General features: G+C 40.0%; 5 protein-coding genes across 11 annotated transcripts; 2 read left to right on the forward strand and 3 right to left on the reverse strand.

The window, feature by feature from the left end:
* Positions 1-937: 937 nt before the first annotated feature.
* LOC135653226 (fructokinase-1-like) lies at positions 938-2,414 on the forward strand. The gene is made up of 4 exons (XM_065174963.1): positions 938-1,421; positions 1,492-1,824; positions 1,902-2,018; positions 2,103-2,414. The coding sequence occupies exons 1-4, from the start codon at positions 1,011-1,013 to the stop codon at positions 2,229-2,231; spliced, it is 990 nt and encodes a 329-aa protein (XP_065031035.1). The 5' UTR covers positions 938-1,010; the 3' UTR covers positions 2,232-2,414.
* Positions 2,415-3,366: 952 nt separating this feature from the next.
* On the reverse strand, positions 3,367-10,312 carry LOC135653225 (uncharacterized). Of its 5 annotated transcripts, none has more exons than XM_065174961.1 (8): positions 9,705-10,061; positions 9,322-9,404; positions 7,721-7,785; positions 7,528-7,622; positions 6,123-6,231; positions 5,912-5,952; positions 3,815-3,916; positions 3,367-3,728 (listed from the first exon to the last, which is right to left on the reverse strand). In XM_065174961.1, the coding sequence occupies exons 1-8, from the start codon at positions 9,774-9,776 to the stop codon at positions 3,579-3,581; spliced, it is 717 nt and encodes a 238-aa protein (XP_065031033.1). In that variant the 5' UTR covers positions 9,777-10,061; the 3' UTR covers positions 3,367-3,578. The 5 variants fall into 5 exon arrangements, with proteins under 5 accessions (XP_065031033.1, XP_065031034.1, XP_065031031.1 ...); XM_065174962.1 differs by having other exon boundaries at positions 5,939-5,952; positions 9,705-10,044; XM_065174959.1 differs by lacking the exons at positions 3,367-3,728; positions 3,815-3,916 and adding exons at positions 4,229-4,490; positions 4,583-5,263 and having other exon boundaries at positions 5,939-5,952; positions 9,705-10,095.
* A 613-nt stretch (positions 10,313-10,925) lies between these two features.
* LOC135653227 (large ribosomal subunit protein eL38z/eL38y-like) lies at positions 10,926-13,690 on the reverse strand. Its single transcript, XM_065174964.1, has 3 exons — positions 13,586-13,690; positions 13,063-13,246; positions 10,926-11,273 (listed from the first exon to the last, which is right to left on the reverse strand). Exons 1-3 carry the CDS (start codon positions 13,586-13,588, stop codon positions 11,251-11,253), a joined length of 210 nt encoding a protein of 69 aa, XP_065031036.1. The 5' UTR covers positions 13,589-13,690; the 3' UTR covers positions 10,926-11,250.
* A 1,398-nt stretch (positions 13,691-15,088) lies between these two features.
* On the forward strand, positions 15,089-21,707 carry LOC135653288 (chromatin assembly factor 1 subunit FSM-like). 3 transcript variants are annotated; one of them, XM_065175108.1, is made up of 13 exons: positions 15,089-15,222; positions 15,696-16,314; positions 16,427-16,526; positions 17,222-17,369; positions 17,452-17,575; positions 18,196-18,557; positions 18,958-19,311; positions 19,411-19,492; positions 19,567-19,704; positions 20,402-20,812; positions 20,911-21,048; positions 21,163-21,217; positions 21,409-21,707. In XM_065175108.1, exons 2-13 carry the CDS (start codon positions 15,856-15,858, stop codon positions 21,558-21,560), a joined length of 2,523 nt encoding a protein of 840 aa, XP_065031180.1. In that variant the 5' UTR covers positions 15,089-15,222; positions 15,696-15,855; the 3' UTR covers positions 21,561-21,707. The 3 variants fall into 3 exon arrangements, with proteins under 3 accessions (XP_065031180.1, XP_065031179.1, XP_065031178.1); XM_065175107.1 differs by having other exon boundaries at positions 15,117-15,449; positions 15,551-16,314; XM_065175106.1 differs by having other exon boundaries at positions 15,117-16,314.
* A 111-nt stretch (positions 21,708-21,818) lies between these two features.
* Positions 21,819-22,470, reverse strand: LOC135653013 (uncharacterized; the record flags this gene model as incomplete). The annotated part of the gene is made up of 1 exon (XM_065174422.1): positions 21,819-22,470. A coding segment is annotated over one exon (570 nt), but the record flags the coding sequence as incomplete, so codon positions are not given.
* Positions 22,471-22,887: the final 417 nt, after the last annotated feature.

Below are 22,887 nucleotides of genomic sequence, written 5' to 3' on the forward strand. Positions count from 1 at the left end.
TAGTTCTCGAGTGGTGTCGCTCTACATCTACATCGACACCAACACAAATGTAGAGCGGCAAAAGAGCTACTCGACAACTACGTCAACATCAATACAAATGCAGAACGGGTCATCATATCTGATTATTGTCAACAATAGCCACCTATGGCCCCCAGTAGCACTGTCATTAGTCCACCGATGTTGTTCGTCAGTACTAACTGGAACGCTGAAATTATTTTTTATATATTATTTTTATATTTTTGTTGGTAAAACTAACGATGTTAAAACAAATGGATTTAAATGTTTCACTTTTATAATTACAACTATAAGGATTTCAACATAAATTTTTTAAATATAAATATTAGAATACTAAGAAAGTCTAACTATGAGATTTAATATATAATTAGCCCTACCACATCGTCGTAAACACTTGATAATGACTCTTGATACGTAACATGTCCCCATAGAAAGCGTCCACTCTCCACTTAGTCACATAATGTACTTTGCATTATAACTCGAATCTTCGTGGGTCGTCGTTGGGCCGAGCTATCACTTCTTGCAATCTAAGAGATTGGGTAATAATTCATTTAGGTGATAATGAATGCATAATCTAAATCGAAGTCAGTAGTTTTTTAGCTTAGCTAAAGTGATCTCCTACTTGTTAGATCCATTAATGTGACCTAACAAAATGCAGACGCAACAACTACCTTCAATATATAAAACATCCTTTTACGTTCGTTAATGGAAACATAAAAGGTTTCGAAGTATCATTTATGGAGATGTAACCAATAAAAGCCATCTTAATGGAACATTAGATGATAATTACACATGGGAGAAAACTTGTAACATGCAAGTGGTTCGGCAGTACTTATTGAGCCAACCAAAGCCAACACACTATGATCATTCCATCTTACCCACTCCCTCTCTCTCGCTTATATTAATGGCTTTCCTCTCTTTCGTGTACACTACTAGCCGTAGCCCTTCAAACCTTCGTCTCTTCTCCTCTTGCAATTCTATCAAACACCTCCAAGATGGTTACAGTGAACGGAGACTCCGCCGGCGCCGGCCTCATCGTGAGCTTCGGCGAGATGCTCATCGACTTCGTGCCGACCGTGTCGGGCGTGTCGCTGGCGGAGGCGCCGGGGTTCCTAAAGGCGCCCGGCGGCGCCCCGGCCAACGTGGCGATCGCCGTGGCCCGGCTCGGTGGCCGCTGCGCCTTCCTCGGCAAGCTTGGAGACGACGAGTTCGGCCGCATGCTGGCGGCGATCCTGAAGGAGAACGGCGTGGACGACGCCGGCGTGTCGTTCGACGCCGGGGCGCGCACTGCGCTGGCCTTCGTCACACTGCGCGCCGACGGCGAGCGCGAGTTCATGTTCTACCGCAACCCCAGCGCCGACATGCTGCTCACGGAAGCGGAGCTCAACCTTGATCTCATCAGAAGGGTAGATCTCTCCCCGGACACCACACTACTTTAACGTAAGATTATGCTTGGATTCATGGTTGGATCTACAGGCCGCGATCTTTCACTACGGATCTATAAGTCTGATCACGGAGCCATGTCGATCCGCTCATTTGAAGGCGATGGAGGCGGCAAAGGAAGCAGGAGCCCTGCTCTCCTACGACCCCAACCTCCGGCTGCCGCTGTGGCCGTCGGCGGCGGAGGCCAGGGAGCAGATCCTGAGCATCTGGGACCAGGCCGACATCATCAAGGTGAGCGACGTCGAGCTGGAGTTCCTCACCGGCACGGAGTCGGTGGAAGACGAAGTCGCCATGCGACTCTGGCGCCCGAGTCTGAAGCTCCTCCTCGTCACTCTTGGGGAGAAGGGATGCAAGTACTACACCAAGGTACACAGATCTGTGGCTCAAGTGAGATCGAAGCCTTTCTGAGCTCCTGCTGACTTCGCTGGCTTTCTTGGGTCAAGGATTTCCATGGCAGCGTCGAGTCCTACGCCGTCAAACAGGTCGACACGACCGGTGCTGGCGACGCGTTCGTCGGCGCTTTGCTGGGGAAGATCGTCGAAGACCAGTCGGCTCTGCAGGTAGAGGACATGAGAGACGCTGTGCTTTGATTCATGTATCAGCAGTGAGATGCGTGTTGTGATGGATTCTGTGATTTGTTGCAGGATGAAAAGAAGTTGAGGGAGCTGCTGAGGTTTGCCAATGCATGTGGAGCAATCACCACCACCAAGAAGGGAGCAATCCCATCACTGCCTACTGCAGCAGAAGCCATGCAGCTCATGGGCAGTGCCTAAGCCATGCTTAGATTGTGTTCTTCTTCTCTACAAGCTTGTTGCAGCTTCATGAGAATTTTCCTTGTTTGAGTTATGATCTTATTTCCCTTCTTCCTCTGGTAGCTCCCATTTATCTTGGCTACATTGTGCTTATGATCAATGTTACAGAAACTACTAATTGATGATGGCTTTTAAATGCTTTCATTCATGGCTAGCTGATTCATTTCATATCAAGGCATTGTGAAACAGCTTGAATATATCACTCTTTGTCAGAGCAAATCAAGCTGGACTGACAAGTAAATGATGCCAGACACTGAGAACTAAGCTAAGAAAGATGAAATGATACATATCATTGTGGATAATGAAGTTAAAATGCACACCACCAATACTCACTATTAAGGTTTACTGCAAGCAGAGGTAACAAATGAGCTCTTTTTTCTAGGGAGTGACTGTTTCTGTCAACATGATTCCAAATGGCTATTTTGTGCAGGTTATGTTCATGAAAGTTCCATAATTCCTCAGTATTTGCTTAAAAGAAAGCAGTTGATGATTGGGTTGATAGATGCAGAGACCAAGCTGAGTGCACATTATATAAACAACTCTCTTAAATGAATTCTACACTGGAAGTGCACAAAATGGAGTAATTTGTGTTGCATTATCAAACAATGACATCGACATCGATAAATCATGATTGAAGAAGTCTCAGGTTTTCAACAATATAATGCAATCTAGGCCACATTACAATGTTTGATCAATCTAAGCAGTGGTTGAGTTGGTACATACCATCTGATTTGAGCAGTACATCATTCTTGGATCAATCCTCCCAACTATCAGCATGATTTTTCTGCGAACAGCAAGTTTATGAAATGCCAATTGAAGATTGTGGTGGGCATTTCATGCTCACCTTCTATAAGATAAACTCCAAACCAGTTCTCTGTAACCAGTACCCACTGATTCATAGTAGAACATATCAGCAGCTAAAAAGATTTGTTGTCAACCACAGTTGGGTATTGGTCAACCCACAATCTAAATCCTCTGACCATAATTTTACATGATTAGGATGCAACAGATAAGTTCAATCCTCTGACCACAATACAACCTTCCTTGCAGAGAAGTTCATTCCTGGATGGGTGGAAGTGCCCATGAAGCCTCTAGATGAATGCATCAAAGAAGTAGTTATATTCCATAATTATTTCGAGAATTAATATGTGACATAATGGCAATTGATATCCGACCTCGATATAAAGTTCTGCATTGATACATCATTGATTCATCAGAGTTTGATGCAAGTTACTAACAAAGAAAAAACAAATAAAGCATTTTTTTTAAATGATATGCATGTCTAGTTGCAAAATTATCTATTTATGACTAGGAAGCGCTTGAGCTGGTGGTTTCAGAATCTGAATTTTCAACATCCACCACAGCATTGAATCCAAATTCACTTCCTGGAGTAAAAGCTGCTTCGAGCTCTTCAGCTGTCTGGATCGTTTTAAACTGGCTTTTCACCTTTAGGTTTTCCTAGTACGATCAAATGTTAAGACAATTTCAGCAATTAAGAATTTGCCATACTTATGCAAAATGTAAAACATTAACATGTGACATGCCTTCTTCACATAGTCTCCAATTGTAATACCAACAATTTCTTGTATAAGAAATTTAGTTACACGGTCTCGCCCAAGCATCTGTAATAGAAAGCTCTTTGGCACCTACACCAAATTTCAACAAACAAAATTTCAAATTAATCCTGACTAGGCACACCATTATCATAAAAATGTCAAGCTTAAGAATGAAGTTGCATCATGTACTAGGACAAGTGGGTCATATGAAAGAAAAGGTTGGGAAAGGCTTCAAGACACAAAGCAATGTGCAGTGGTAGCAAATTCGTCGTTGATAATCTGCTTCTTACAAGTTTTAGAAGTTGAAAAGTAAAAAAGTAAAAGAAGTGGGCTAAGCCACAAGTTATTTTAGATGGGAATATTTGCGTATACATGGTAAAGGTCCGCCATACCGTACCATACCGGAGTTTCGACCCGGGCTCGGTACGGTACGGTACGGGTGTACCGAGCGGTACACCCGATTTTACCGATTTATCCCTCCAAAATACCTGAAAATTAGAAAAAAAAGTTAGGATAGGGTTTTCAAGTTACAAATAAATATAGTAATAGTATAGGTTTAGCAAAATCAATGTAAATTAGGTAAAAATAGTATCACATATCTTTTTCAGGCTTTGAGGTAGTCTTGTTCGAGGTTCGTATTTCAGCCCGTTATAGATTGAAATATCTACAGAAAAATCAGTTAAATTGTTAGACTATTTTGTTACAATATAAACTCTAAAATTCAAATGAAATAAATTATCACATATCTAGATATACCTGATTGTTGTTCTACCACCAAAACGAACGACGGGCTTCCACGGGTAGTGGATCGGGGTCCTCGATCCGATACATATCAATATGATACGTTTGTTGGACCCAATCATGAAATTGATCCCATGACATAGTATATTGATACACCGTGTGCCATTGATGCATCAATGTGGTGTTGATCGTAGACTGATCGTCATGAATCATATTTGTCCGAGGCAGCTCTTGAGGCATATATTGGTGTTGTTCTGTATAATGTTGTTGCTCAGAGAAGGATGACCAACTATCACCATCTTGTTGTTGCCCGTATGATTCTCCATAATACGATGAGCCTCTTTCTGTGTCTATATCATGTATGCTCTGTCGTATTTGTTCATATTCATCCACTGCCTTCCCCTTCCCCTTCCCCTTCCGCGCATAAACTTGATCACTACCTTGTCGAGTTCCATGATCTGAATCTTGAGTGGCATGTGTAAAATATTGCTCCTCAATCCATTCACTACTCTCAAGTTGTGTAGACGAGACCAACGATTGCCCGGCATCACCGCCATCATCTGTCAAGGCACTGCTGTCCGTGTTGCTGTCATGTCTCTGGACCGAGCGAGAAAGAGAATGTGATTGTGAAGGTGTCTCGTCGTCCGACCCGATTCTTTCCAACGATGCAACTGATGCTACTGCCTTCCCCTTTGCCTTGCACGTTGAGAGAGAGTTTAAGAGAGTATAATGAAATAGGGGAGAGAAGAATGGTTTAAATAGGAGGAGAAAAAGCTCCAACGATCAAATTGACCGTTGGAACACTGTAGCACTGCTACAGTGAGGTAACAGTCGATTTCGACCGTTACCGAGTGGTGTCGGACGGTAACGGTCGAAATCGACTGTTACCGAGTGGTAACGGGCGGTACCGAGTGGTGTCGGACGGTAACGGTCGAAATTTCGACCGTTACCGCCCGATTTTGCCTCGTATCGCTCGATACGGGGGTTTTTGGGGCATACCGCCCGGTAGCGAGCGGTCCGCATACCGAAAACCCATTGGACAGGTACGTACCGCCCGGTACGGGCGGTACGCTTCGGTATGGCAGACCATGGTATATCAGATGATCAACATTCTTTCCTCCATATCATTCCCAACCTTAAGCTAGATTTCCTACATAATTTCTACAGCAAGAAGAGATGATAGCTTATAACACAACTTACAATAAATATCTATTAATATTTTATTTCAGTTCTCAATTGTAGGTAACTTAAGGTCATGATAAACAAGGCATAAGCAGTATTCCGATAAGTACAAGCAAATTCAAAGGCAACATGCAGAAATGCATTGAATGACTAGAAGAAGACCTGGTTGGAAGGACAAAGACTACTTACATTGGATGTCTTTCCTTGAATCATCCAGGAATCATGCAGAAAAATATATATTTCGTCAGAACTAAGGCATAAGGCAGAAAAGAACTAACATGAAAACCAGAAAGAGAGAATATTGGATGATGTCACACATTATGAACTTCAAGAAACATATCAAACAGCCATATCAGTAACCAAACAAACAGACCTCCTTTCATTCTCCGGAATCCTGGAATTGGAGGTGCAGTGCGAGCCAAATTTGTTAAGACAATATCAAATGCCTTCTGTGTTTCCTCACCAGTTAAGTCCACTCTTACCTGATATAATCATATTAAGAAGTTGTCACTGAGCAAATGAACTATTGAAAGTGAGAACTAGTTAGTAAATAAGAATATATATTTTCAAATAAAAAAGAAGAAGAAAAAACTGGTAATTTGCTCGCATATTCAACCTCCATATTTTTTACCACCATATCTTATTATAAACAACTACAAAGGCATCAGTGTGGTTTCAAGGTTAGAATTTTCAAATAAGAAGTCGAGAAAAAAGATTCTTAATAGAAGAAAGAGGATTCAAGAAGACACCCCAAATAGGAATAAGATTCCTGTTGGTATTATTGTTATAGCTATAGCTTTAGCATTTTTTTCAAAGATGCTTAACACCTTTCCCCGTGTCACAAAACACAACCATACCCCACATTGTACTTAACCCATTTCACTTATCCGCATAACTGATTGACAAAATTTCTAACTTGTCCACATGATTAAGGAAATCAATTTTAATCATTTCCTTAATCAACTACATAAACAAAGAATTTAATAATTTAAATAAAGCAACATATTATTTACGGTAATTTGATTTATGTTAAGGGAAAAAAATCATTGGTGATTACAAAGAGTAAGAAAAGGCAAGGAAGAAGATTAAGAGAAGAAAATTGGAATTCTTTTCTCTTATTTAATCTGCTAAACAATAGAAATGCATTCAAAGATTGCTCTCTCTCAAGATTATGTGTTTTTCTCAGTTTATGTTGATGGTCTTGGATTGGAGAGAGGCTGAATTGTTCCCTTGTTTCCAAGAGCTAGTTTCGTGAGACCTACCCTTGTTTACATGATTTTGATGGGGACTACTCTTGTTTTCATGTAATCCACTCCTGGCGATGATACTTCTTGTTATTATAAGCCAAGATACATGTTATCTTGATTTTTGTTGATCCTATAAAAGTGCTCAAGAGGACACTGTCATATCCCATTATTTTCTATGATGGAAGGTCTGGTCAGAATTTGGCCCCGTGGCTTTTCACTCTTGGAGGGATTCCACGTAAATTTCATGTCCTTTCTTGTGATTTTCTTGGACTTGTAAAGCTTGTAAGTGGTTGTGCTAGCATCTATTCTTTTGTTCTGATATAGTCCACACAAAGAGGGGTGAGAAGATCATATCTGACTTGTCATTTGGTTGGTACTCCACCCCAACAGCTAAACAGCTTAATAGTATGCTCTCTACAAGTAGCAGGAGGATAACAGATCAACTTTGGAAATGCATAAACTTACTTTGAAGTAAAATCTACGAACATATTATGTACCTACTGAATACAAAGATCCAAGTCATGAGCTCACAGTAATCTTATCATTGTCACGTGACTCGATGACTATCTTAACATTGTCCAATCTTATGTCATTCTTTGACGGATCAGATATTGATGCTTCTAAACCTATAATCACAAGGAACTGTTAGTTAGAATTTGTTCGATTAAGCAACTCAGCTACCTTGCAGCACCAGAGTTGATGCATGATTGAAGGGAAAGTTCACCTGGACCAACTGCAAATGTGGACCAAGGGGAATGCCTTAAGCCTCTTTGATGCAAAAATGTTAGGCTGACAATATTAAAGCGATTATTTGTGTTAGAAATTGTAGAGAAGCAAAAAATTCATTTAGGGAACCAAATGAATCTAGACCAATTTGGAAGCACAATATAAAGCATGTTTTGCCTGATTAGATTTGGAAAATCAATAGTCTTCATGTAAAAGCTTCTAGCTTGATGTTGCAGGATAGCACAACACTGTTGCTAGCCCCTACATATTCATATGTCTTCCACAAATACAAAGTAAACAAGGAAAAATAATTTATTCAACATGATCCATCCATTGCTAGTCACAATTTCTATCAATACTAAAACCATCAAGTCTATTGAAAGTGTATTTCTTGTCTAACATCATTTTATAAGGGAAAGTATGTCCTACAACACTGTTGCTGGCCCCTACATATTCATTGTCTTCCACAAACACAAAGTAAACAAGGAAAAGTAATTTATTCAACATGATCCATCCATTGCTAGTCACAATTTCCATCAATACTAAAACCATCAAGTCTATTGAAAGCGTATTTCTTGTCTAACATCATTTTATAAGGGAAAGTATGTCCTACAACACTGTTGCTGGCCCCTACATATTCATTGTCTTCCACAAACACAAAGTAAACAAGGAAAAGTAATTTATTCAACATGATCCATCCATTGCTAGTCACAATTTCCATCAATACTAAAACCGTCAAGTCTATTGAAAGCATATTTCTTGTCTAACATCATTTTATAAGGGAAAGTATGTCCTACAACACTTGCTGGCGCCTACATATTCATTGTCTTCCACAAACACAAAGTAAACAAGGAAAAGTAATTTATTCAACATGATCCATCCATTGCCAGTCACAATTTCCATCAATACTAAAACCATCAAGTCTATTGAAAGCGTATTTCTTGTCTAACATCATTTTATAAGGGAAAGTATGTCCTACCAAAGAAAGGAAATGACTTTACAACATATCCCAAACCACTGGAAAAAGGAGAGCAGCATACATAATACTGCATCTAGCAATTCAAGTAGGCACTAACTAGCTTACACAAGCTTTTGAATGTTTGTATATCTTCCACATAGAGAACATCTTAGATTCATTATCAACTACTTCTTTCTTTAGTAACTTGAATCTGCTTACATCTTCATAAGACAATCTTGAGAGGCACTAGTATAAAGGATAACCAGGAATCTATAGTTCTCAAAGTGACTACCACACAGAGCTTATCTCTGATGGTGGTACATAATTTCATATATTTCGTCGAATGAAATTGGAGATGGATTAGTTGAAAAGTCCCAATTGCTGCAGAGAAATGAGTAGGAAGTCAAAATGGAAGGTAAAGATACGACCGATCAATGCATACGTCAAAATATATCATCTCATTTCAGTCTCCATGTCAATCTAAACACGGATGCTTCAAATGAAAATTAAACTGAGTATTTTCCAGAAAGAAAACTAAAGCAGACTCCTTCAAAAATTTAATCAAAACAATTAGCTTCTGTGCATCAAAACCCTGAAAACAAATAATTGGTAACAGGAAAAGGAAACAGCCGGAGATTTACCTTTGACCTTCCCATACATTACAAGCAGTAGCTCTTTCAGTTGTTCTACTTAGAGTGGCTTTCAAACTTAGTGGCACCATCACCTGGAGATTAAATTGCATCATATGTAGCAAAGAGATAAATTAACCTACATAACGATTACGAGATTAAACAAAATCAACAATAACAGAACCAACCATTTATGGTACTCATTTATAATCACAAAGTGCTAATATAAGATCAAAACTTCTTTTTTGGCAAACATCAAGAGAACAGAAGCCAGAAACCAAATGCTGTTAAAAACTAGGGTTTTCTTGAGAGAAAATTGCATCAAGTTCATCTGATTCTTCGTAATAAACAGAAAAACAGAGAAAACTGGAAGCCAGAAAATGAATTGGAATTACTCGAGAAATTCGAGATTTATCCCGTTGAAGCGGAAGCTTCGGACCGAACGCAGTCATCATCATTAACGCCATAATTCTCTGCTAGAGATCTCGAAAGCAACACGAAACAAGAAGAAGAAACCCTAATTTTGAATAAGAGGGCAGCCGCTCGATCCCACGTTATCCACAGTTCCAATTGACAGAAATACCCTTTTCCATCACGATCAATTACGAGAAAGCCGTCGTCGTCACTCTCAAATTGGTCCGGCGGAGCACCGGGAGGAGGAGAGCTATAAAAGATTGAGCTTCGGGTTTCCGGACGGGAATTGGGAGTTGGGGTTTCGAAGTGGAGGTGCGGGGACGAGATGGAAATAGCTGTTAGAATCCTCTGCATTGGATCCAGCCCTGAGGTAACAAATGCTCTCACAATCCAATATTTTCTTCCCATATCGTCTATTAGGTCAACAACGTATTTGATCTTTGCTTCCGGTTTGCATTGTTCTGATCCTTGGCTGAACTGAGTTCTGACCATGGGTTGCAACTCCTCCTTCAGGAATTGTTTAGGAGAGACAAAACGATCAGACAAACTATTCAATGGGATGAATAATGCCTGTATGAATTGCATGCTACAATGGTTATAGAACAAGGGTTCTTGAATGGAGGTGCTGCCAAGGGCCTTATCTATCTACGGCAAGAAGCTCATAGAATAGAAATCTTTATGCAGCGGAAATAGATTTAGATTTATATTATAGGTTAAATATTAGAGAATTTTAGAAAGATTAATAAGGTGCTGCCAAGGGGCTTATCTATTTACAGCAAGATTAATAAGCAAATGCATCAGCTTTTGGGTTCAAGTTCATATTGGTGATGTGATAATTTTAGCCATCACCTAAGATTACATGATCCAATGGGATCTACAAAAAAATTCACATGTTACTTATGATTCGAGCTGTAAATGAACACCACAATTTCTCCCTTCCTTTCTCCATCTGAACTCATAGGCAGCCCAGCCAAGCAGGTCAAAAAGCTCACATTCCTATGGACAACCTTCCAGCTGATGTGTCATGAGGAAGAAAAAGTCAATGTTGTGCAAAAGAAATCACATGCTGGACTTCTTCAGAATATAAATCCAATGCCTATTTTATCACAATTCCTTTTGAATATATACACATATATTACTAATGGCTATTGAGAGGCAAAATTAATCTTTTAATGAAAGAAGAAGCCAGATTAAAAGATATGTGAAATCAATTTTAGCAAAGCTCAAACACTTGCATTAAGAGAGAGATTAACCATAAATCTCACATAGTAATTTTTTTACCTCCAAAAAACAGAAAAAGAGAAAAAAAGGCATTGGACTGACAAACAGGGAAATGATACAAGGAAAAGACAGCACAATTACCAATCACAAGGAGGTTATAGATGATTTCTCAGCAATAAGTAGGTTTTCCTTGAAAACATATGTGATCCATTAAATCCAAAACCACATCGTTCCTTTTTAAGTGACAGAAATATTTAATTGAATATTGTCACCACAACCGATCAGCCACTGCTCGAAATAATATCTTCAGACTTCTTGGACACTCAAGCCTGCAACATCAAACAAATAAGATCGTTAACATTATTATCAAAGTCGAACCATCAGCACTTCATCGTATCTCAATCAACTCATTTAGTGAACATGAATTCACTGTTGTTGGGGAAATAAGTGATATCAACGCAACCCATCATGATAGAACAATTTACTAATCTGTTCCAGTGAAGAAACCAAGAGTTGTCTATCATTATAATTTCTACATGCTTTACGCTCTTTACAGTTGTCCATCAATTAATGCCTGTCAGAAATGTACAAAAATTGCTTTGGTACGTGCAGCTTTCAAACAAATCTTTAGCAACCCTTAGAATAGATAACAGAGACTAGGATAAACTGTGCATGAAATTGAGGCAAGTACTATGTTGATGCCCAGGCTCCACAAGCAGCTTTCACCTTATTGCATGAACAATCCTAAATAGGATGCAGCTTACTCTATCCATTGGCTAAGGATAACTCTTTCTGTCAAATGAGGATGACCAAATTTCAACATGGCAACAACCCATTATTTACAATCTGATTTCTCAACCAATAATGTAAGGAACACTAATTTTGTTTTCAAATGATCAAGACATTACATATCCTCCATCAGAATAATTTACATATATATCACACGAATCAATAAGCTAGCAGTATAGCTTCGGTGTAGATCTTGATGTTACTCAGTATCTCCATTACTATTGACAACAAAGAATATCAACTATGACCTTCGAATGTATAACTTCTTTCTTATAAATTGAGATTATCTGTTAACATAAAAATCAGGGCTAATTACAGATTATCCCCTATAATTAGACCTCTTTAGCATTCTGGTTCCTAGACTTAAAAAATTTACAATAAAATCCTTATAGTTATAAAAATGAAACAATTAACCATATTTATCCTAACGTCATCAATTTTACTGATGAAAGATACAACATATGACAGCATGTGCAGAAATGACACGAAAACAATGGGTAAAATGATAATTTCAACGTCTCAATTACGTTTTTTTTTTTCTTTGTGGTAGTGGCGAACGACAACGCCATTAGGGCCGCGAGTGGTTGAGCGATGAAACGGCCAATCAACATCTGCATCGACGCTGATGCAAATGCAGAGCGACAAAAGGGGAAAGAAGGATGAGGGATTGGTCAAGAAGCGGGAGGAGGAGGAAGAGGAGGGAGAGCGACAACGAGATGTGAAACAAAGGGAGAGGAGAAAAAGAACGGCACAAATGTCGACGTTCTGCATCTACGTAAGCGTCGCTCAACATCTGCGTTGGCGTCAACGCAAATGTTGAAAGTCAATATCTCCGTCGTCCTCTTCCTCCTCTCCCTTCGCCTCACTTTTCATCGCCGCTCTCCCTTCTCTCCCTCCTTCCCCAATCCCTCATCCTTCTTTTCTCATTCGTCGCTCTGCATCTGCGTCGGCGCCAATGCAAATGTCGTGCGATGCTCTGCGTGGACGCCGATGCAAGCATCAAGTGGTCGTTTCGTCACTCAGCCACCCGTGACTCCAGCGACGCCGTTATCCACCACCACAATTAAGAAGAAAAAAAACATAATAGGAACGTTGAAATTATCTTTTTACACATCATTTTTATGTTATTCCTGCATATGTTATCACGTATTATATCTTTCGTCGGTAAAACCAACGACATTAGGATCAATGACTTTAATTGTTTTACTTTCATAACTATACATATTCTAATATAAATTATTTAAGTTAAGGGACTGGGATGCTAAAAAAAAGTCTAACTAAATGTAGCCGTACAAGTCACGGCAAACGAAGGAAGATAATTAAACGAACCTGGGGGAAGAGATTGCTTCAACTTGTCTGCCTTCGCATAGTCGAACACACACAATGTGTAGAGGTACTTGGCGCAGCGAACTTTGAACTTGACCACGTCCTTGCTCCTCTTTATCTTCACCGACCTCGCATCTTTCCTTCTCGCAGTGAGAAGGAAATCCTTAATCTCGTGGATTTGCTTGGGCTGCAAACGATCAAAAAGCCATCTTTTACAGGCGTGCTGGCGCACTATGGCTTTTCAGCCTCGATTCAACCGATTCCTCCAGGAAAACAGAAAACAGTGATTACATGATACGACTCAAACAAGAACCGTCATTGCAATAAAGCTCAAACAAATTCGACATGCTAAATCTGCTGAGACTACAAAATCGAAATCCTTAAAGAAAATATACACAAGGATTCAAGAAAGAACGAATCGCAAGAACATGCAGCTAACTACTGCGTCATTGAAGTGAAAACTGTAACGAGAATGAAGAATTGGCACGCTAATCACACAAACAACAAGGATCGAGTAGAAATATACCATCTTCAATTGCTTCGGTGGCCAACACGAGGCGCCGGGGTTTTTATTGTCGCCACGAGCAAACCCTAGTCTCCCGAATCTCAGCCTCGGTTACGTAAATGCCCCTACTCTTGTGACTTTATTACAAAATTACACGACTTATGATGCGGTCACCCTCGAGCATTTTCAGGGTGATGTCACTCATGATGACAATGAGACACTAACTCCGGGTTCCCACGCGTCATCAAGTAGTTGCCACGGCGACCAGGAATTTTCCAAAGAGGGTTTCATCCGTCCTACGTTTTCCTCGTTGCAAAGATAAGTGATTCATCCGTTAAACAAATGCAACCTGTTTACCTATAGCACGGACAGTCATGAGGAATTCATCGTTATATCACGGGCTAATTAAATATCGTTCCTATAATTAGATTTTTTTTATTATTTTAATTTTTATACTTAAAAAAAGTATATTATAAATTTTATAATCATGAAAATAAAATATTTAGTTTCATTTACCATAATATCATCAGTGTTTTATTGATATAAGTACAAAAATAATAAACAAAAATATAATTTCAATGTTTCGATTATGTTTTCAGTGATGATAGATGACGACGCCACTGGTGGGTGATTGTCAGAGATGAAAAGGAAGAGCGATAATGAGAGATGAGGCGATGATGCATATATCTAACAATCTATGTTTGTATCGACATCGATGTAGATGTTGAATGATCATTTCACCGTATATGCATCAGCACTAACTTAGATATAGAATGACAAAAAGATTGTTCGGTATCTGTATCACATCGATATGCATGTAGGGCATCAACATTTATGTCGTCACCTCACCTTTCATCTCCGTTCTTTCTCATTCTTAATAATTATTCACAACCTCTAACGACATCGTTGTTTGTCATTATAAAAAATATAACTAATACGTTATAAATTATTTATTTATTTATTTTTATATTTTTATCGATAAAATTGATGATATCAGAATAAATGAAACTAGATATTTTATCTTATAATTATATATTTTAATATAAATTTTTTAAATTTAAAGATCAATATGGATAATATATAATTAACCATCGTATCACCCGTGAGAGCGATTACATGGGCTTAGTAGATGCCTCAACTAAAAACTTTGGAACGATGATGCAAGCTTTTTCCCAGAGCCACGAAGGGGTGAACAAGATTTTTCTGGGTGATGTCACCATATGCAAAAATGAAGACCATACATGTGGGTCCCGCTCATGAGATTACTGTGAGACCACATCACCCCGAACATTTTCAGGGGAGGGCTCAACTGGCTTTCGGCTCGGTCCAAATTGACCCCTCGTCGGGCCACAAAGCCTGACGAGCGATTGGCGGGAAAATATTTGCCAAACTTCCCTCCTCGCGCGCGCGTAGAATTTGATCGAACGGCATCCGATGGTTCGATCTTCCATGAACTCTCATCAGACAACATTATCCGTTCGATACGAATCCACCTGGCACGAGCTTGAACACGCCATGTACATGCGCTTTTCTACCGCACTGCTCTCTTTCTCCCATCAGTTTGCGAGTAAAGAGAGGAGGACAAATCAACTCTCCAAATTTGTCAAAGAGATCCAACGATTTTGATCTGTATTCTTCGTCCTGCGATCGATCTGGAGGTAACGTTTCCGATCTGCAGAACTTTTTCTTGATCGGGAAACGTGGGAAATGAGCTCGCTTGGGTTTGCTAAAGATTTTTAGGGATTTTCGGGATTTCATTGTGAAATTTGTGCTCTTCTCAGTCTCTGTTATACGTTAATGAATCATCGATTGAATTTTGTTCTTCGTCTTTTGTCGGTGCTGTCATCGAATTGAGCAGTCCTGGAAAGGATTTAGAGTGGACCAGGTAGTTTTTGGTTTTCTAGAACCTAAATTTGAGCGATCTGAAACATTATTTCTTCCGGAGTTGATTCTACCTGTTTTTGTTTTGATCGTGGTGCCATCCAGTTTCAAGATTTACAATGGCGTGTCTTGGGTCCATTGTTCTTGGCACTGATCGAGCCGAGGAGTCTTATATCGTCAATGTTGATAGGGATGCCTTGATTTTAGACATTGACAAAGCGAAATCTGAAGCGAATGTCGTTGTCAACAGAATCCCTGAGTTCGATGAGGATTTGTTGGTTCTTGATGATATCCCTGCTAATGAGGCAAGATGGAAGCTGGCAAACGAGGATCGTGAGAAGGGAGACCACTGTACGGATGCAACAGGCGTTGATATTGTTGCAGTAGAAAACTCGAGTACGCCTGTAGAGATGGTTCAAGATTGTTCCCATGTCGAGGCAGTAAGAAAGTGCAAAGCTGAAGTGGAAGATGAGCAGAAGAGGGTGAAGAAGCTGTTGAAAAGGAAAAGAGCTTCTTTTGATGGGAATGCGAACTGTGATAATAAGGAAGTATTGATAACGAAGTGCCAGGGTGAGCTTGATGAATTGTTTGAGTATCACAAGGAGGTTTCTGGTCTTAGGCTGCAACTAGATGATGGCGCATATCATTCCAACAATATGATGGTTGCTTATTTGCTGGAAGAAAGTAGACTTCCATTTTCCAAGTTAGTGGGGGAAATTTATGGGGCTTTGAAGGGAAAGAACGGGATTACTTTGGCATCTGTCCGTGGTAGCGTGCTCTTTGTCGGACAGAGAATGATGTATGGTATTTCTAGTGCAGATGCGGATGTATTGGAAGATGAGTCAGAGTCATCCCTGTGGTGCTGGGAGGTAATACCCTATTTTGTTTAATTGCTTTCATTCAATTAATCATTTGTATGCTTGCAACCTTTTTTGTGCTTACATGTGATTCTTCTTGATGTTTGACGTTTGTGTTGATCAGACAAGAGATATTAAGCTATTGCCTCTTACTCTTCGTGGCATTATCAACATCCGTCGCATGGCTCGAAAGAAGATTCATGAGAGGATTTCTGCACTTTCTGGTGAGAACATTTGTTTTGAGCTTATTACGATCCACAGATTTGTTTGTCTTTACTCTCGGTAACTTTTTCTTTTTCGTTATCTATGGTATTCTAGCTTTTTACGTTGTGTGGAAATGGATTTTTTTTTTTAGTTGTGGACTATAGCTTTACTGTAGCATACAGAAATCATATCTTTTTGTTTTTACTTAACCTACATAAAAACCTTTGGTCCTTTTACTCTGCACCTAAAAAATTTGTGTGCTCTTTGATGGTTTGCCATGGTATGTACCTTGTTTTTTTCCTAAGCAAGTTGGCCTTAAGATGATTGCCAATTATCATCTAAAATTTTTCTTTTTTGGTATCTGATTATCTTGATTGCCTTTATCACGCATTATATGGTTGGTCTTCTATTCTTCATTTGTGGTATCATTCACCTTATGTTCCTTATATCATTGCACCTTTTCTTCCATTGTTCGTTGCCCAACAAGAGAAACGAATGAATATGGAATAACGTTTTATCATTTCATTTATTCTATATTAGGTTCGGATGTTCATATTTATTTCATTATAATGTTTAGATTTCAAGGTGCTTTTATGTACTATTTGTGCATTGATACCTGAAATTTTTTGACAACCTTTGTGGAGAATAATTGTTTTCCTTTTTGCACTGAGAGAGTCAGTTAGCTAATTGTACCCATACATTTGACTCACTTTAGTGACATTATCTGCGCTGGCGAGTCCTGAACATAAAGGTGCTTATGGAAATAATCTGATGGAAGCATCGATCAAGCTTGGGAAGGCATTAAATAGGCAAGGGATTTCTTCATTTGTTGAAAACTTGACCCAGAAGTACTGTGCTGACATGTATGCTCCCTCTCCAAATTTCCCTGTCTTCAAAATCTCACAATATTTCTTTTAGATCAACCCTAAACTATGGTAATTGCAGGGCTGAGAAAGGAGATTGGCTACAACAAAAGGAATTAATGAAGAAAATTGAGAAAAGTAAGCATAGTGCAGAAAAGGAAAAGAAGAAAATGGATCGTGAGTTTCAGAAAGAGAACTTAAGACGTGTAAGTAATGGATTTTCTGTGACATGGGTTGCCATGATGATGAAGTACACAAGTTTGAATAACTCTTGGTCTTGCATGTAACACTAAGACCAAAAGTCTAGAATATCTACTTGAGGATGAAAAGTATTACAAAAAACCCAATACCGATGTTTCTTAGGATCACATATGGACAGAGCACTACTGTCCTAAAAGTATGAGTTAAATAGCTGCTAAACCATGCCTGATTAATTATCTGGAGCTGTTCAATTAATTTATTCATTGAAACACTAGCAATGAAGCTTCACGTGAGCTTCATAGTGTAAGCTACTTTTGCAGGATAGGTTTCTCCAGGGGTGGCAAGCTAGCACTGATTCCATGAGCAGGGCCCTGCCAGTGGACCCCAAGGGCATTGTGCCTATCATGCATGGATGATCTACATTATATGATCTGTAGCCAACTGAGGGTTCGGTGATTAGTATTATGTTGGGGTTAATCTTATTTGCAATTAACAGACCTAACACCAAAGAAATCAAGAATAAACTTGAACCGACACTATTAATCCACACTATTGGTTCGGGATCTTATGAAGTTTAGATTACTGGCAGATACTCTCACCATTGCAATTTTCCCTCGATTTGCAGGAGAAAGAGCTTAGAAGGATGCAGGAAGAAGCTGAAAGAGAAGAGAAGCATCGTGAAAAAGAAGCAGCAGAACTGAAGAAACAAATAAAAAGGCAGCTAGAAGAAGCTGCGAGGGAACGACGGCGCCGTGAAAAAGAAGAAGCTGAACTGAAGAAACAGTTTGCCATACAGAAGCAAGCTTCTATTATGGAACGGTTTCTCAAGAGTAAAAAGAATAGCAATAGTTCAGATGACAAAGTGTCCATAAAGAACTCATCCACTGAAACATCTTCCAAGAACACAGGGATCACTAGTGCAGTTACATCATCAATGGACTGTGGCTTTTCCCAGGAATGTAGCTTAACCACAAAGGATCTGCGTGGGTTAGTAACAAGACCTTTCTTTCATTTTTTTCTTTAAAACTTCAGTTTATATTTGAGTTGTTAATTTTCTGGAAAAATTTATAAAATTATATTAATTTTAGAGTTGCCATTCAGATTAATTTCTGAAGTGGCTTGAGCAAATCACTAATTAGAAAGTTCATTTTTTTCTTACAGACAAGTTATGAGCAAGGGGAATTATTGTCTGTGAAATGAAGAAAAATGAACAGATTCTTCTGACAAATAAAGCATATAATAACTATGCAACATTGTAGTCTTGTCTTGGTCTAGGATGTCCTAGCAGACATATGTTTGGTTGCAATCAAGGGGAGATTCAGTTGACTACTGTATCATATTCCCCTGGGCATTATATCTAAGAGAACTGATCATGTAAATAATGCAGGTTGCATATTACTGGCTGGCGTAAGTTGGCTCACCTCGGCAGATCCTGCCACTGGGGTGTTAGGCGCAATCCCAAGATTGAGTTGATGAAGGAACTCAAGCTGCAAAGACCATCCTTTGAAGGTGAAGCTCTTGAGAAAAATGCAGCTCTGGAGAAGGAAACTTCCTCTCATGAGGCCAATAGCAGTGAATTGAGCTATGATAAGCTTGACAATGAACTAGAGTCTTTAACAAATAATATATGTCAAGATGATCTCCATATTCAACCATCATCAGCCTGGATGCAGCATAAGAAACTTTTGCAGTTTTGCCAAAATCATAGGCCAGCATACTATGGTACTTGGCGCAGGAAAAGGTAAGCCTTTATTTCCTAAATTTACCCTAACATTTTTTTATTTACATTTCCACCAAAGCTTTGATATTCTTTCTTTTAACTGCAATGGTGCTACCATAGTGGTGTTGTTGGTCCGAGGCACCCATTTAGGAAGGACCCCGAATTGGATTATGACATTGATAGTGATGAGGAATGGGAAGAGGTACTTGTCATTCAAACCTTTTGTATCTGTTACTGAGATCAACAGTCATGACTTGGTATTTGCTTTTTGCACAGGAGGATCCAGGTGAAAGTCTTTCTGACTGTGACAAAAATGATGAAGAAATTTTAGATGCAGAAAATTGTAAAAATGAGGATGACACTGAAAGTGAAGATAGCTTTGTTGTTCCTGATGGTTATCTATCCGAAAATGAGGTGCAGATGAAAACAGACTATAAATAATGTTCTATATGTGTTACTTCGCTCATTAATTCTTCATTTCCCAAACTCGTGATTCTACTAATTTTACTGCATCTATTTTCATATATTTTGAAAGTTTTCTCTTTGCTATTATCAATTCTGAGTTATTTGTGAGGTTCTGACTTTTGTTATTTACCTTTTGTGCTCCACTTGGATAAGTGCTTTTCTTTTGATAATGCATATGTTTATGTTTGAAAGCATATTTATCCAACCTTGTAACCGATCAAACTTTTGTCACTACTAATTGAAGGTATTGAACTTCAAAATGACTGCAAAAACACAAATGCTGATTTTGTTTTGAGATTTTTATTATGTTGATCTTTATTAGCTGTGATTTTGGAACTTTTATGAATCATGTTTCAATCTGGCGAAACTTGGACTCTGCTTCTTTGTAGTATGAATGAGAAGTTGCACAAGCAGCCTCTCTTCTACCAGTGTTAATGTTGCATGACAGTCTACTCTCTAGCTAAAGATTGCCTTGAGTAGCATAAAGTCGGTCAAGTCAGTTTGAGAGTCCATCTGAGAGGTTCTCAGAATTTGTTGGTTTGCACCCTGCTCCATAAGCTTGAAATGACACTTGGGATGGGGTTAACTACTTGGCTCTATGTTGATTGGTGTTTGTTCAGATTCTAAAATCTGTCTTTGCTTCCAGGGAGTCGAAATGCAAATCTCATGTGAACCCACAGAGGATGAGGCAAAAGTCTCAAAATGTTGCAAGTCAGAGGTCGACAGTGAGGAATCCAGAGCATTGTTGCAGTGGCAGAAGATCCTATGCAATTTGACTGAAAAGGCCCTTCGAAAGAGCCATCCATTGGTCATTTCCAACTTAACTCATGAAAAAGCTAAACTACTGATGGCCGAAGATCTTGCTGGCACAGCTAAAGTTGAGCAGATCTGTTTGCGAGCTCTCTGCATGCAGGCCTTTCCTGGAGGCTCCATTGTAGACATCTTAAAAGATCCCAACACATCGTCTGATGATCAACAAGTTTGCCGATGTTCTAAAGAAAATACTACACAGGGAGCCACTGTTGCAATGATATCAGATTTGGACTTGCCAGAATTTGTAAGTAACAGAGAGAGATAGGCAAACTTAAATGACATTTAAATCTAGTTTTGTTCTAGTTTCATCTTTTCCTTACTTTTCGGAACCCTTGACTGCAGGTTAGGCTGATCCAGTCCTGTCCGCATGGGATTAATAAGGTGGTTGAGGTGTTGCAACAGAAGTTTCCGACCACCTCAAAGTCACGATTGAGAAATAAAGTACGGGAAATATCCAACTTCGTTGACAGTCGTTGGCAGGTGAATTCATGTTTTCATACATGATTATGCTCCTGTTGCCGTCATTGAAAAAAAAAATCATGGTGCCTTCTGCTGAAGCTTTCATGGTTTCTGTTGGCTAATTTGTATGCACAGGTTAAGAAAGATGTCTTGGAAAAGATTGGCTTGTCAACCTCTCAGCCCCCTCCCGGTATTAGTACAGTCAACTATACTGAATGTTGAGAAGAAACAATCTAATTTCTTTACCATGTCTACACCATTTCTTCTTCATCAAATCAAAATTTTATACAAGCTTTCTCAATCAGCATATTTTGTGTAGATATAAGTTTATGGTATGATGCTGAATTCTGAATCCAGCTTGTTGGGTTATGGTCTTGACAGATAAGGATTGGACAGGTACAACAAAGTACTTCTCCAAACGATGCTTACCTCCTAAAGGGAGGCCCACAGAGATTTCCGAATCTTCTCAGTCATCCTCAAAACTGAAGAGATCATTCTGTGGCCGGGAGAGATCATTTCCGAATCATCTGTAAGTGTTTGATGTATATAAGTTTATTAGGAAATTCTTGTTCTTTCTGTGGCCAAATTGTTTTGGCCTATGAAGAGTACAAAAGAGAATGACATCCATTTTGCTGGACATTGATGGCAGTGGATGCTAATAAGATGATGTTTGCTAATGAGTTTTTGTTGCTTGGAACACTGAGTGGGCCGAGCTTTGAGTTAGTTGTCTAATAAGTAAAACAATGTTTATAGATGTGGAAGAAACAATTGATTCGCTATAAGAATGTAGCTTCAGATGAACAAATGAATTAGGCATAACAACTAGCAGACAGTGGATGAAACCCAGAAGTGAATGGAAGAAGTGGCTTAAGCTTATACTTGGAATGGCCATGGCCAATCCTTGAGCTCCTCGTCGCTGCCCACGACCTTGGAGCTCTTCTTTGAGGAGGTGGCGGTGCTGCCTCCTTCGACGTAGGCATGGTAACGCAGCAGGAAGGCCACAGCGAGGGCCACCCACTCCAGGCAGAATATGGCGAGGCCGAGGCCGCCGACCATCTTGAGGATGACTGCGCCGTCCTCCTCGCGGACGTAGGATCGAAGCTCGACGAGGAAGTCGGGGGTGCGAGTGAAGGCGAGGACGGAGATGGCGCCATGGAAGATGGCGGCGAGGACGGTGGAGACCATGTGGGCGGCGTGCCAGCGGGCGGTGGAGGCGGGGGTGGTGGCGCAGGCGGAGGCGGCGGCGACGGCGGTGAGGGCATGGAGGGCGACCAGGAGGAGGCCGCAGGGGGAGGGAATCAGGCGGAGGGAGAGGGTGAGGAAGACGCAGCTAGTGGCGGCGCCGAGGAGGGTGTAGTTGCAGAAAAGAAACGCCTTGTGTGTGTGGCAGTGGTGGCGCCCATTGTAGATGAATTGGAGCACAGAGAAGCTGTGTTCTTGGTGTTAAGAGAGAGGTGAGTTGAGTCGAGGAAGGTAGAAGATGGGGGAGAGGTGTGCATTTGAAGGGAGAAGGAAGAGGCTCCGAATTCGAACGTTGGGAGTCGCCGCGAGCGTTAAAGTGGAGTAGCCGTTGAAAGCGACGAGAACAGAAGAGGGATCATATCAGAGACTCTGATAGCTTTTTGGTGCTGGTGATCTTCCACCAGGTGATCGATCCGTTAGACTCGATCCATTGCTGGCCATCGCATGGGTTTTGGTGGCTCCACCAAAGGGATCTGGGGACAACGTTGGTGCTCTCACGAGCCAGTGTTGAACTCCCCGTATCCAAATCTGATTGGATCAGACAATTTATGAATGTGATTCTCTCGGTCTCTAAATCCTGCACCTAAATTGGAATAAGGTTGGATCAGATCCGAGTCC

Source organism: Musa acuminata, chromosome BXJ3-11 (genome assembly GCF_036884655.1).
Source record: "Musa acuminata AAA Group cultivar baxijiao chromosome BXJ3-11, Cavendish_Baxijiao_AAA, whole genome shotgun sequence".
NCBI lineage: Eukaryota > Viridiplantae > Streptophyta > Magnoliopsida > Zingiberales > Musaceae > Musa > Musa acuminata.

What these genes read in the sequence shown, in the direction of transcription:
- LOC135653288 (XM_065175106.1), top strand. Translation starts at nt 15,565, where the DNA reads ATGGCGTGTCTTGGGTCCATTGTTCTTGGCACTGATCGAGCCGAGGAG. An exon ending in ATTTGGACTTGCCAGAATTT is followed by an intron (nt 20,813 to 20,910) that starts GTAAGTAACAGA and finishes CCTTGACTGCAG; the next exon opens with GTTAGGCTGATCCAGTCCTG. An exon ending in AACCTCTCAGCCCCCTCCCG is followed by an intron (nt 21,218 to 21,408) that starts GTATTAGTACAG and finishes TGGTCTTGACAG; the next exon opens with ATAAGGATTGGACAGGTACA.
- LOC135653226 (XM_065174963.1), top strand. Translation starts at nt 1,011, where the DNA reads ATGGTTACAGTGAACGGAGACTCCGCCGGCGCCGGCCTCATCGTGAGC. An exon ending in ACCTTGATCTCATCAGAAGG is followed by an intron (nt 1,422 to 1,491) that starts GTAGATCTCTCC and finishes TTGGATCTACAG; the next exon opens with GCCGCGATCTTTCACTACGG. An exon ending in AAGACCAGTCGGCTCTGCAG is followed by an intron (nt 2,019 to 2,102) that starts GTAGAGGACATG and finishes GATTTGTTGCAG; the next exon opens with GATGAAAAGAAGTTGAGGGA.
- LOC135653225 (XM_065174958.1), bottom strand. Translation starts at nt 9,776, where the DNA reads ATGGCGTTAATGATGATGACTGCGTTCGGTCCGAAGCTTCCGCTTCAA. An exon ending in AATGTATGGGAAGGTCAAAG is followed by an intron (nt 7,786 to 9,321) that starts GTAAATCTCCGG and finishes TAATATTGTCAG; the next exon opens with CCTAACATTTTTGCATCAAA. An exon ending in CACATTTGCAGTTGGTCCAG is followed by an intron (nt 7,623 to 7,720) that starts GTGAACTTTCCC and finishes TTGTGATTATAG; the next exon opens with GTTTAGAAGCATCAATATCT.
- LOC135653227 (XM_065174964.1), bottom strand. An exon ending in GAAGCAATCTCTTCCCCCAG is followed by an intron (nt 11,274 to 13,062) that starts GTTCGTTTAATT and finishes TTGATGTTGCAG; the next exon opens with GCTTGAGTGTCCAAGAAGTC.